The sequence below is a fragment of the Pholcus phalangioides genome, unplaced genomic scaffold (assembly GCF_987345545.1).
Source record: "Pholcus phalangioides strain wild (caught in Gottingen) unplaced genomic scaffold, Ppha-v1.0 ptg000010l_1, whole genome shotgun sequence".
In the NCBI taxonomy this organism is placed as follows: Eukaryota; Metazoa; Arthropoda; class Arachnida; order Araneae; family Pholcidae; genus Pholcus; species Pholcus phalangioides.
Window position 1 is genome coordinate 34316453 of NW_028301603.1, and position 14395 is coordinate 34330847.

At 38.9% G+C, this 14395-nt stretch overlaps 1 protein-coding gene across 1 annotated transcript in view; it reads right to left on the reverse strand.

The window, feature by feature from the left end:
- The window catches only part of LOC149081332 (bone morphogenetic protein 1-like), a 265551-nt gene that overhangs the window by 228719 nt on the left and 22437 nt on the right, over positions 1-14395 (reverse strand). Inside the window, exon 2 of the mRNA XM_089238168.1 lies at positions 10664-11044. Coding sequence (XP_089094294.1) covers positions 10664-10934 — 271 coding nt within the window. The 5' untranslated portion in view covers positions 10935-11044. The remainder of the gene's footprint in view (positions 1-10663; positions 11045-14395) is intronic.

Consider the following 14395-nt stretch of genomic DNA (forward strand, 5'->3'; position numbering starts at 1 on the left):
AAAAATCATTTCACTGGAAGTTTTTTGCTGTCACCTATCGAAAAAAACTATTATAATTTTCCGATTAGAGTTGCTGACCGGCTTCTGAATAGCGTAATAAAGTAATAAGAAAAATATCGTATCATATTGACAATATTTTAAAAAACAATATTATATATAAAGTTATCAAATTTAATAAAAAAAATTTATACAATCGTCAATATATCAATATATTTTATCGATAAATTTTACCAAGCGTAGCCGTCTTTGACTTGAACGAATAAAAGGTCAAAGAAACCATAAACCAAAACGACTAAATAACTAAAACTTATTCAGCTTTGCAAATTTACCCATGTTATTTTACTTTATAAAATTATCAACCCTTAAAATTTTGAACCAAATTTGATAATTCAATGCATATTATTGTTTACAAAAATATTTTATTATATTGTATTATACTATTTTTTCAATATATTTCACCAATCAGAAAATTTTTACCAATGTCAATTCAAAAATCATATTAGTTTTATTCGGTAGGTGGCAGCAGATATTTCAGATCAAGGATTTATGTTATTAACATGTTAGATTGCAGTAACATGGTGCCATATGGCCCTCTAACGTCTCTAGGATATTCTGGGAGGGGGAAGCACTGGTGAAAATCAGATGAAGAGGTACCACAACAAGAGTGCTGAAGAGGGGCCCTCAGAGAGAGAGGTGATCGATTTCAAGTGAATTATGGTTGGAGAAAATGTGTTAATACTTTCTGAATCCAGCAGAGCATGGAACCAAGACCAGCTAAATCCAAGGGTTCTCATATCCATGGGGGAAGCACATGATGAGATCTGGTACTACGATTTCCGGATGTAATTAATATGTAAGTTACCACTTCTCTCCAGCCAAGTACGGGCGACCCAGAACACTTTGTCAGTGCCGTCTTAATACGTGGGCCCACCCTGGAACGGCCCCGGAGGGCCTCAAGTTTGAAAAGCATTCGATTTGAATAACGAGCACGTTCGCGGAACGAATTAAGCTCGTTAACCGAAGTTCCACTGTATTTAAAAATTGAAAAATTAGAAAATGTGTGTGTTTTTTTTGGGAAATTTGCGTGCACCAACCCCCTTAAACATTGTAAAAAATCTTAAAGTTTATGCGTACAATGAAAGATGCGATGACAGGAGGGAAAGAGCCTCGACAGGCTCAATCATTTCTAACATGTCCATAGACTCTGCAAGTGTTGGAATAGGGGGAGAGAGAGAGAGAGACCACTTGCTTTTTCTTATTATAGATACATTTTCATCCTATTCAGAAAATTCAATATGACTGTTGACCTACTATGTATACTCTACTTCATCACTAATGTCGGCATCCGTGAGTTAAACAGCGATTTTATTCTCCAGAGATGAACAAGCGTATGGATCTCGTTTGGACATGGTAAAAAAAGTTTCCAAGCTACACTGGTTATCCAAAATGAACAAACAATAATGCAACAGAGAGAAATGGATCACCGACACATTGGCAGGTGCTGATGAAGTCGTTCAAGATCCAATAAAACTCCAGCTGCCCGTAGGAAGACGAAAAGCCAGGGTGCGTATGGGACTGATAGCGAACGCATGGTTTTTTTACTTAGAGCCAAAACCAAAAAAGAAAGGGTTTTTTTTTTTGCTCTTTTAGTGTAATAAGGTACATGCTATATTCAGGAAAAGATTGGGGAAACGTGGAATGAAGAAAACGATGACCAAAATTTAGCCAGGAATATCGAGAAATTAAGATCTTTTGCAAATGAAACGTGAATCTTAATCAAACTTTGAATTATCCAAAACAATATCATTAAAAATCGAATTAAATGGGTATCTTTTTCAGCGTTAAATGTAATAAGAAACTCAAGGGAATTTCCTTAAATTCGAATTAACCGAAAACTGGAATTGGCAAAGTTCTCCTGTAGCTGGAAACTACGTACAGTTCCTGCGTGACAACCCCGTAAGCTTTATTTCTACCATTCATTTTTGTCGGTCCGTAAATTATTTGTATTTTTATTAATTTTTTGTTGTTGTTGGAGGTCCGCAAATTTATTATACAATTTTTTAGCCTACCTTATGTAAGTTATTTTTTTTTCGAGGCTTATAAATTATTTCTCTTTTTATTGATTTTTTTCAATGGGCAGCAAACTTACTGCATTTCACTTTTTGCCGCATAATGTCAAAGCCCAAAATTGGCCAATACGCACACAGACCGGCCACTTCGTGAATTGGAAAATTTCGGTAAATATTGACCTTCGGACATTTGTATGTCGGTTCGCGAAGTGGCCGGTCATCCCTGACCAAAGTCGGATAACAAAGGACATTATTCGGGATCATCGTCAAGTTGGCGTATTTTTCCGTGATAATTATGCCCACGTTAGTTATGACAACCTGTCAAACCACAGTCACGATGCGGTATTCATTATTTTTCTCCAAAAGTTGCAAAAAAATTATATACATAATTGTTTTTATAGTTTTCTCTCCTCTCAAATTTCACTTTTTTTTCTCTCTCGTCACAGGGAGCTAATGAAATACAGCTGCTTATAATAATACCAACACCTATACAGGGTGATTCAGAAAAGATGGGAAATACTTTAAGAGGTTATGCGAGTAGTACACACCAATACAAACAATTGTCATCAAAGAATGCATGATCTAACATGAAACGCAGACGCGCCAGCGCGTTTCGAAACGGCCGCTCCGCAAACGTTAGAACGGCATTCCTGTTGAAATTTGTCGGGAGAAAAAGAACACACCATGCATGCAAATGTCATCTGGGGAAGAAGAAAATACCGTATGCAAATCTTCGTCACAGTGAATAAAATGCGTGAATGACAGCCCTGTAAAGTTATTCCGGTGTGCAACCTTTCTAACAGTTGTAACGTACGGGAAAATGGCGCAATTTAGTAATGCTGAAAAAGCAGACATGCATTTCAGTATGAAAATATTTAGCCTATTTCCCAAAGTTACATTTGCACATGCATTGGTGTTCTTTTTCTCCCGATAAATTTCAACAGGAAATTCCGGAATGACTGGCCTAAGTCCGAATTATTGCTACAAATTCGGATTTGGCCAAAACTCTTAGCCAATTCACGAAGTGGCCGGCCCTGTCCCGAATGCCATTTTAACATTTGCGGAGCGGCCGTTTCGAAACGCTCTAGCGCGTTTGCGTTTCCTGTTAGTCCATGAATTCTTTGATGAAAATTGTTTGTTTTTGTGTGTAGTACCACCTCTTGAAGTTTTTCCATCTTTTCTGAATCACCCTGTATATAAATAGGCATTTATCACACGTTGGTGGTTAAAAAAAATTGATTTTGCTCCTACCGGGTCATCTTACATCAGCACATCGAGCTTTAGCCGCCAGGGATCATCGGCCACTTTTCGAAATGACCGGCCTAAGTCCGGATCATTTCTACAATTCGGAAATTTGGCCAAAACTCTTAGCCAAATTCGCGAATTGACCGGCCCCGTCACGAATCGGCCGCACTTCGGGCGCTTTTAGCAGTAACATACACACTCAAATTATTTTTTTGCCGGTCTGCAAATAATTTCTACCATTCGTTTTCTGTATTTGTGTATGCGTGTGGGCCGCAAGGTTAATTATTTCTACCATTCGTTTTTTCGACGGCATATAAATTATTTCTCCATTTATTAAATTTTTGTCCGGTGCCCCGGATCAACTCTCCCATTTGCCCGTGAAAATTTTCAGTCACTTTCATCAGCCGGCAGTTGTATAAAAAGGTAGAATAACACTGATATATGTGGGAGAGTCACCATGTAATTTCAAAATATACCCAACAGAAATTTAACTTCGAAATACGTTTTTTTTGCCTTTTTTCCACGTTTTTCTCGTTTTTTTTTAATATCCGAAATCCGAGAAAATGTCTCGAATTCACATAAAATTCCAATTTTTTTTTTTTAGCAGTAAGAGTCATATATTTGAGAATATCTTTTCTACCGACCTTACTAGATATTATATTCAAAATATCTGAAGTTATAACGACGAAAAGCTAGCTTTGATTGATGGGGAAGTTGTAGTTTACACGTGAAAATGTGCGAAACTGCCGTCAGATACGTATTCGCATATCTCTTTTTGAGGGAGATATATATATATACAGCTCGTCCTTTTCCAGAAAATATTATCCTGAGGTTTACTTGGTCCATATCTCGTTGTTGGCATGCCTATCTTATTCCCAGAGAAATATCCCACGTGATGAATGTGCCTCGCTATCAAACCGGTGATATGGGTGTTCGAAAACCCATTCTCTCGGTCGATCACTCGTTTGAATTTATTTTTCCTGGTGAGTGATCTATTGCAGTGGCAGTAAATTGAAAAAAAAAATAATAAAAAAATTTAGGTATATTTAATAATTTTTTTCTTCTACTTCAAAATCCTGATTAGATACCACCCCGACTGCCAATAGTTCATGTCTGGTCAGCGCCCGAATTTGTGGGGGAACGGGCTGCATATCAACAAAGCTTACATTGATACGAGTAAGGAGGGAATTCGGGTTCCACCACGGGAACGCCATGAATAGGGAAGTTGGTATAAGGTCGCAACGAGTGACGAAGGTTGTGGTGCAGATATAGAGGGTGGGGGGGGGGGCGTGTAGGGGGCGATTACCTCTGTAAGAGCCAAATGAGATGGGCAAATTTGTCTGTCTTGTGAAATACGGCACGGTTTAACGGATCTACACAATAAGTCGCCTCTTCCGACATATCGCCCTGGTTCCCTGCCTGCGTCCACTATTTTCGCAGCTGAAGATATCTGGCTTTCCTTCATTTAGAACTGGAGACACCCGTCTCCGCTCCCCGTTCGCAACTCCATGTTCGCCTCCGCTTCTTTATCTGCTGAAAATATCTGCCTGAGCTCCTGTCGCAGTTGAAGATGTCTGCCCTCTTCTTCGACTTCACTCGCATCTGAAGGTGTTTGCCTCAACTCAGGCACGGATCTAGAGGGGTGGGTGGCGATTGCCCCTCCCAAGAGTAGAATAATGTGGGAGAACTCGCCTGTCCCGTAAAATACGGAGCGATTCAACGATCCTACACAATAAGTCACCCCTCCCGACACATCGCCATGGATCCGCAGCTGCTGATACCTCACCATTGGCGCAGTTCTTGACTAAGTTCAAGATGAATGCCGAATAGCGATTATTTTCCCCATTTTGCTATTAAATAAGAAACATTGAAAATTTTCATTCTATTTCCATTTTTAACTTTGCTAAGAACTCCACAAAAAATGACGTGAAGTTTCTTTCGTCACTCATTATGATCAATCACGAAAAATCTAAGTTTTTTCCCTTACTCGTATCAATGTAAGGTTGTTGTAAGTCACGGTGATAGCATCATTCTCAGTGAAATATTCCATGTGTGATGAATGTTCATCGTCATAAATCCGGTGACGCATATTAACAAACCTTACATTGATACGAGCGTGGAAGAAACTTGGGATCCCGTGACTGATCGCAATGAACCCCAAAATTTGTCATTCTGCTTTCATCTTGAAGTTCGCCAAGAACCACGACGGAAGTCACGTAATTCTTTTCCCGTTACTCATTGCGACCAATCACGGGACGCTAAATTTCTCCCCTACTTAAAACCAAGGTAATTTTGTTGATAACACTGAACGGGCTCTAAGTCACGTCAAAATAGGCGTATTCTATTATTACATTTTCACCATTTATATTTAATGTTCTAAAATAGAAATTATAAATAGATGTTTAACTTTCGCGATCTTTAAAGAAAACAATAACCCTAAAAACATGGAAACTTCATTTCGAAAGTAAAAGACCAAATAATGATAAAATTTATTTTGAATAAGAAAAATAAATTCCCAAAGCAATGATTTATAACGTAATATTGAATTCAAATTTTATTTTGGGATTATCTTCCACTAATAAGAAAAAAACTTTGTAGTTATTTATTTGAGAAGGAGGCGCTAAACTAACAAACGTTTTACGCATTGTTTCCCAATTTTAGTTCTTTTCAGTAAAAAACAAAACGTTTTTTTTCCCCGTTTCCAGAAATTCGCTTGGAGTCGATGTTTCTAACGTTTGGAACGTTTTATTCTTTATTTTTCCCCCCCTAAGGAAAAAAGAATTGTAATTGCCGCATGAAAAGCAAAATGCATATTTGAAGTTCCTTTTGAATGTTGCTAAAGCTGAGTAGAAAAAATATTCCAGAAAATTTCGGGAATTGTCCCTGACGTTGGGAAATAATAACAATTATGAGAGAAAGGGGAAAAAAAACTAATTACGTTCCCTCTAAACAATGGTTTTTTTTCCCTATTGATATAAAAATGAGAACGATTTCCCCCATTCGATTCTGTCCGAACAAATAAAATACGCAAATGAGTTATAAAATAATAAGTAATGGGCTGAAAATAGCGTTTTCTTATTCGGCATATGGAGCCAAATGAATTCGAACATGCAAAAAAAAACGTTTTATTTATTGGGAAATATAATGGGAGAGAGTCTAGAAAGATGTATGAGACTACTTCACCACAGCAACTTCGGATTGAACAGTCGCTATACAGTCGGTCCCTCGTATTCGCGGGGGTTACATTCCGGCGGTGACCGTGAATACGGGAAATCCGAGAATATATAACCGAAACTATAGTTTCTTTCCTTGTATATCTCGTTTATTGAACATCATGAGAAGAGCAGAGTGACAGCACAGGTACATTTTATAAGGGAATGCAAAAGAGGGTGCAGCGATTGTTGACGATGTTTCCTGAAAGAACATTGTGATATCTGTTTGCCGTTTCTTCTTCATATCATCAAGTACATTGGAGTATGTTGGCAAGGCTTCCTCTACCAATTTTTCTACATGTAAAGAGCGCACCCATAGAGGGATCTATGTTATGAAAACAATCTATTGCCGATTTGAACTTGCGAAGCCCTTCCGCTATGTTACTCATGGTAAACACTTGCTTTCTACTTCTTTATCTTGATTTTCTTCATCTGGTACCGCTTCAGTTTCAGGACCAGTCACCTGCATTAATTCCTCCTCTGTCAATACCTATGAATTGCTATTAATTAGCTGTTCGACTTCCTCTACATCCATATCATTGAACCCTTCTCCACCAACCTGCTTCGCTAACGTGATAATGTCTTTTATAGTCTCTTCAGTTGGCTCTGTAGAAATGGTTGTGTCCTTTAGCGCACATTGTCGCCAAAGGTTAATCCATCCTGAGGTGACTGTTTCTCGCTTGGAAGCTGCCATCGCTCTAGTGTGATGGCGGTAATGTCGTAAAGCGAGCCATCCCAAACATGCACAACTCAAATTTTGAAAACAAAACGCATGGATCACGATTTCTGAGTGTTGCAAAGAATAAAATAAAAATTCTAATGAAAAAAGGAAAAAACACCGCGAATACGGGGGCCCGACTGTACTGAAATTTACTGTCGTTGTTACGAGTTGGGTTGGAAATGAAGGCGCCGTCTATCGGTGGTTACCTCAAAGATCGCTAGGGCTAATACGTTGTTACGTATATTCTTCTGCTGGTTCAAATCTAGGACCTGACGGCAACCTTCACGGTGGTAGACAGGCATCTTACCATCACGCCACTCGAGCGTCAGATGTATGAGACTGGTACCAAGTGACCTACCTAATTTAGATATGGTTCATATTTCATACTGCAGAGTCGACACTCGTTATAAAGGCTGTACGTCAGAGGCGTAAACAAGGGGGCCTGAGCCGACAAAAATTAGGGGAAGAGTTAATATATATTTTGATGAAAAAATTAAAATACTCCTCCTCTGTATGTATGTATGTGTATATATATATATACAGTCGAATCCCGTTATAACGAACTCCAAGAGACCGGAGAAATCACTTCGTTATAACGAAATTTCGTTACAAAGGAATAGCAGGTTTTTGCATTGTTCCTCTGTAAACTTATCTGGGGGAATTAGAAAAGTGTTCGTTTAAACGAGATTTTCGCTATATCGGTGTTCGTTAAAACGGGATTCGACTGTATATGCTGTATTAGCAAATTTCTATTAATTTAAATGCTTATTGAAGGGTTGTGACTCAAAGTTTCACGGGAGACATTTTTGTTCCCCCTCCCCAACCTTTTTGTACCCCCTTCCTCCAAAAGTCGACCTTGCTTACGCTTCTGCCACACGTTATTGCAACCGTTTCGTCACACAATGACTGGTACGAAAAGTCCAAACGTTCCACGATTATCGTATGTTTTCTTTTCGATATTAAGACCATCCGATGTAACGTCCGCCATTGACTGCACGATAGGCGTCGAAAAAAACGAGCGCCATCTGCATAGAAGGTCTGACAAGTACGATGGAAACGTTTTGTGAATATGAAATTCGGGGTTCATTTGTGTATATTTTGATGAACCAGTGACAAATTACCTATCCATGTTTGTACAGCAATGACTTTCGGAGGTACATAATCGAGAAAAACGTTTAAAATTCACGCATAACACAACAGGTGCTTGTTTGTTACTTAGTTGTTTGCTTCCACACTCTGAACACAGATGGCAGTACTTCTTGAACACGTCATAGGCATTACTCAGAAACACACATCACGTTAGGTGCGGAACACAACACGTACGTTCCGACATGCCCCAATTCGTTAGAAGTTTCTCAGAGGAATGGTTACGTGGTGCATGTGCGTTTTAGTAGCAGTAGCAGTGGCCCTCTGTGATTGCAGCGGGGTCCACCAAATGTAGAATTACTTAAAAAAAAGAATGCGAAGATGAAAAAAATAATGATATAATCAAATTACTTGAAAGAAAAGTTTAAATTAAATTTGTGTGCAAAAACACCGTTGCGAAGTTGGGAGACTGCAATAGAAATTATGTTATGATTTGACAAAAATTTCACTCGTGGTGACATCTCTCGTTAGGTGTGTGGAACATTGTTTTAGCTTTGGTACTTCTGCAGTCCATTAGATGGCATTGCTATTGCACCATATTTATCAGTACTGGATAGAACACCTTCCATGCCAATGTTCGAGAACATTCTCGCTGATAGATGGCTGCTTCTCTTGCTATAGATGGAGGTATATGGCAGACACCAAGATTTCCCGTGGGGGCGAGGGGAAGGGGTGGCTGCTCGAATAAAAGGGGAGGGTCTATGGCAGATACCGAGATTTCCGTGGGATCCACGACTTGGTCCATGATTAGAGAACCGCTAGTCTGAAGCATGACACTATCCTTGACGTTCGTCTTGAATGCTTGGCATGGAACTGATCTCCGAAGCCCTGTAATGGCTTAAGCACGGCAACAACTAGACAATTGCGGGATCATCTTTCACTTGGAATACCCACACAATAAAAGACTATATGGAATCATAAATTGTAAAGATATTTACAGTCGTGCTTGAAAGATTGGCTTAAAAGCCAACGGAAAGTAATTGTTCAGTAATAACACAGTACGTAGAAAATGTAGCAGGGACTAACCCTAATTGAGTGACGTTGTCGCCAGCCAGGTGCTCCTGGACTGGGTCAATTATGTATGACACGAGAGCACTCAAATCAAAGATGCAAATGATACAGCGCATACGAGTATCTTAAGAATAAAGGGTGGGGGAAATGTCCATAACGTGTTTCGAAAATTTATTTTTAAAAAAAAACCAACCAATTGGCATAAGTAAAGTACAGTTTGTACTAAAATTCAAACCTTAATCTATGAGATCCAGAAATCAGCTTTTCTGCATTTTGGAAGACGTGTTAGCAGCGAGTTGCGCTAAGCACGTCATTTACAATCTTGAAACATCGCCTCCGTCATTCTATGATCGAGACACTTTCGCAATGGATGTCGCCAGACAGACATGACCACTGAGAGAGACCATCTTGGTATGGTTTGTGTTCTTTCTCAGAGGGATAAACGGTCTTGGAGAGCCTGATAATGCCAGACTCGATTATTAGATAGACCTGCTTAACCCCGACCAAAAAAAGAAAAAAAAACTTAACCTAGGAAGAACCATTAACATTACGCCAGCACAAATTTAGCAGATACAGGCACGTAGGTTGAAATTGAGTGTTGCGTAGATGTAGGCCGAGTTACGATGTGCGCTCTTATCGAAATGCGTTAGTTTTATGCGTTGAAAAAGGAAACAAACATCAATTGCGCTCTGTCTGTATAACATTTTATACGTATTGCTGAGTTTTTCTTAAAGATACAGAGAGCCATCTGCGAGTACAAAATTTCAACGATTTTGAAACTTATCAAAGAAAACTCTACGCGATGATAAGAATTACACTGTAAACTGCACTTTATTTTTAATGTCAATTGTTTCGTTTTCTATTAGTCTTTAAAATGTGTTACGAACTTTTCGCCCACCCTGTATTTTTTTAGAGCTACCTGGACACTTTAGCAATCGCCACCGAAGAAAGAAGTCTGTGATTAATTGCAATATTTCATGGAACAAGAATTTACTACAGTGAATGCCAATTCGATGTTTGGAAAACGTTCCGACGCTGCACATCAACCAGAAGTTCGAAACAAAGATGGCAGCACGTGTGTAAAGCACATCTCGCGTCGTTTCTTAAACCAAATTCGAGGGTCGAAGCTTTTATCAACACGAAAACAGATAAGCAATGATGTTATACTATAATAATTGATTCCATAGCAGTTCGGTTGATGTGAATCACAATCATAAAATAATGTTGAAATGATGATAAAAATCCATAAATCCACTTACCAGACTTGCATGGATCTAGATAAATATCGTTTGAAACTCTATGAGGGAACTTAGAGTTCATGAGTTCTTCCATGTTGAATTTCCTTCCAGAGACCACCACTACGCCACTATGGCACAGACAAACGAACAACGTCACCGTTAAGATCAGTGCACTGGTGTGACGGCGTGACGCGTGATATGACAGTGATTTTGGAGGTGGAGTTGATGATGATGACGACGGGACTGTTCTGTAGTTTATGCAAACTGTTCTCTTCACCCCGTTCAGGACCATTATTGCCACACACTTAACCTGAACACTTGGTAATTCACACGTTTCCTCTTTTCAAATTTTCTTCCACTACGTGACGCTGAGTGTTAACTGATGAGTGTGAAATGGTCTCCCTGCAAAATATAAAAGAAATGAAAACATTAATAGACTGTTACGCAATTTGCGTAACTCAGAATAACTTTCTGACAAGTCACTAAGATCTCGATCAAATCATGGCAATGTCTTCTCAATGGAAAACGTCCTAGACGGCGCTGCTATCGCGGATCCAATTAGCAGCTAATTTCAATCGGCTCTTATAGGGGGGAAAAAAAAACAATCGAGAGTCAATATATCTAATGTCCCGAAAATTCTTCAGATAATGACAAAAATCAACAATAGTTCCAACAAGAAAAAGAAGAAGGAGGGATCAATAAGAGGGGCCCTGTAACGCTCCCTGGTAAAAGTGTAAATGAGAGGGTATTTCCGTGCTAATTCCTTTACTTAATTACCTGATATATTAAGAGAGAGAGAATCATTATCTATCTGTGCCGAGTGCGGGAGGAAAAAAAAATCGATTTCGGATACTTTTCGTTCTCAGAAATTTTCCTATCGATTGTTTTAAGTATCTGAAATGTTATAATCGATTCTTATCCTGTATTTTTTTTTTTTTTTTTTTTTACTTTCCACAAAGAAAAGGGAATATAAAAAGTCCCTTTTTTATTGCAATAGTTCTGAAACATCTTTGACCACGAACCAAACACTTGGTTTGATGCCAAAAGAAAGGAAAAGAGGAGATGAAGAAGACGTGTGAAATGAAATATAATGAGAAATGAGGGGGCTAAAAAAGAAGTAAAAAATATATAATGGTGGAACATCAGACTTTTTTATGTAAAGAATCGTATTTCTTCCCGTAACAAGACAAACGGTGTCGCCCATACAATGATCTTAATGAGACGCTTACAAGAAAATGCACAGACTCTGTGCATGGGGAAAAAAAAATAACATCTTTTTTTCGGAATTTCTTATCTTTGATGTCGAGAGGCTGAAATGAAAGAAAGAAAATAGCGTCTTCTTTTTGTTCGAAGAATTTAAGATTTCCGATTTCTTGTGCGAAGGGAGACTATAATGTGGCTTGAATCTCGTGGTAGCAAAATTATCGCTGCGGGTCTTTTGATAATTAAATATAAAGATTTCAACTGGTACGGTGTCAGGATGAGAAAAGCCAGTTCCAGGCTCAAAAGTCAGCAGGGTTCGTCGTAATAGTTGAATTCTCCAGAATTCACGTCTTTGGCGAAATCTTCAGTGAAGAAGGGAGTTATGTAGCCAGCTAATCTCTGCTTGGCTGTCCAGCGTGTTAACCAGCTACCACTGGCCAAACGAAGAGAACGACCCCATTTCCATCATCCCTGAAGATTTCTGCACAGATGTGGTGGATAAAGCGTTCAAATCCGATTTGACCACAGCTTCCCTCTTCGTAGCTCCATTATTTTTCGTTGTCAGGGTTTGTTCGAACGGTATCCCCTATATTTTATAACCAGTTTTATATCTCTCGGAGCCAGTGACAATCAGAGTAGTGGTTGATTTTCCTCGCAGTTGACATTCTGTTTTATCCTCAGAATGTTCATCCCTGACTTCAATGTTCAGACACCCATAGGCTGACCATATTTTCTCGATAAAAATACGTGAAATTTGACTTCGAAATACGGGACATTGCCACTTATCCCCAAAAATGTTGCCAAAAGTAAGCAAAGTCGCCAACTGGTGCTAAACTCACAGAAAAGTCGGCGATCGAGGAAAATGAAGCGCCACTTGAAACTGCAATGAATTTTAAAAAAAAAAGACAAATATGTGAAATAAATATTCTTATTTGTAGTCTCAATTATCGTAATGTAATTTCTGAGTTGGAAAGGTAGTTTTGATCGTTGATTTGAAGAATAAAAGTCAAGTTGGATTCGTTGAAAATACGTGAAAAACCGGGACATTTTTGCAAAAAAGTCGGGACAGCCGGGAAAAACAGAAAAACACGGGACTGTCCCGGTGACGAATTGTCATCTTAGACACCCATAATCTTTGAAGTCAGGGCCAAACTCCTCTAATCTCTTCAGAAAGCAAAAAACGAAACACGCACTTCCAGTTTGAGCGTATAGGGTGCGAAAGGGATAAACCATTTGAAGCACCATTTGAATAAAGACATCCATGGCCTAGCTAAGATTTGAATCGAAATTTGTTGACCTTTTTTTTCCCCACGGTTTTAAAAGTTTCACTGATCCGCAATACACACAAATGGCTCAGTGAAAATGATCTAAATCTTTTTGTAAAATGCCGCATCTTTTGGTTTTAACACTTTTTCCCCGATTTTGGGGAAGCTCATTTCCTCCCTCCAATTCCAAGAACAATAGAAACCGAGAAAGAAAACAAAAAGTTCTTTTTCTCTAATTAAAGTCGGGCCCCGCTTAATCGGATAACGAAGAAACGGATACCCCCTTTAATCGACTAAAATCCTCTGGCACTAAAATTTCTCCAACAGACAAAACGTTCAAGTTTCCCACTTGATATGCTAATTACAATGACATTTCTCCGCTTAATCGAATATTACACTCCACACGTCAACTGTTAATGCACACCAACCACAATACACATGCTTTTTTATTGAACGAAACATTTGGAAATAATGGAAAATATGTTACTCTCTGGACTTCAAGAATTCAAGTCGTCTTCAATACGCACATTTCATTATTTCGATTTTTTTCCCCTCTGTTGAGCCAATAGAGGGCGTCAGCTTCATTAATGAAAAGTAAAAATCTTGGGTATTTTGCGACCATTGCAATTACATATAAATAATTTTCATTTCATTTTTTGGATGTCAGATTTATTTGAGAAGCTTCATTGATATTGATTCTTGATCAGTTTTCAATGTACAAACTATACTGAGGTTGTAAAATGGCAATTGAATTGTCCTCTGCATAATCGGATATTGTGGGCTGGAAGCGTTGATATCCGATTAAGCGGGGCCGATTGTATATATGCTGTTTGCGTGCTCCTGTACTACCCTAAACGAGGGGGTATATATACATATATTTAAAAATTTTTCTTCCTCTAATATTAAAATGTGAACAAAAGCTGACACCGCCACTACTACTACTAAACCCAGACATGCACCTCGTCCATATTCCTTTGCGGAACCTCTATCGAATTGGTACATGCGGGAATGTGTGTGTACGTGTAGTGAAACCTGATGTGAAGTTTGTTTCTGTGTAATGCTTGTTATGTGTAGTGCTGCCATCTTCCATCAGTTTTTCTAACTATGAGTGAAGTGTAATGATTGAATAATTAATCGTTGTAGGCCTGTTGCTCTCTGTGGCGAGACTTTTTAATGGGGAGATCGGCTCGCATTTGCAACTCGAAGTTGGGAACCACAGGAAGCCAACTTCAGCCGACCACCACTGCGGTGACGGTGGGGTTCGAACCCGGATCCTCGCGACGCG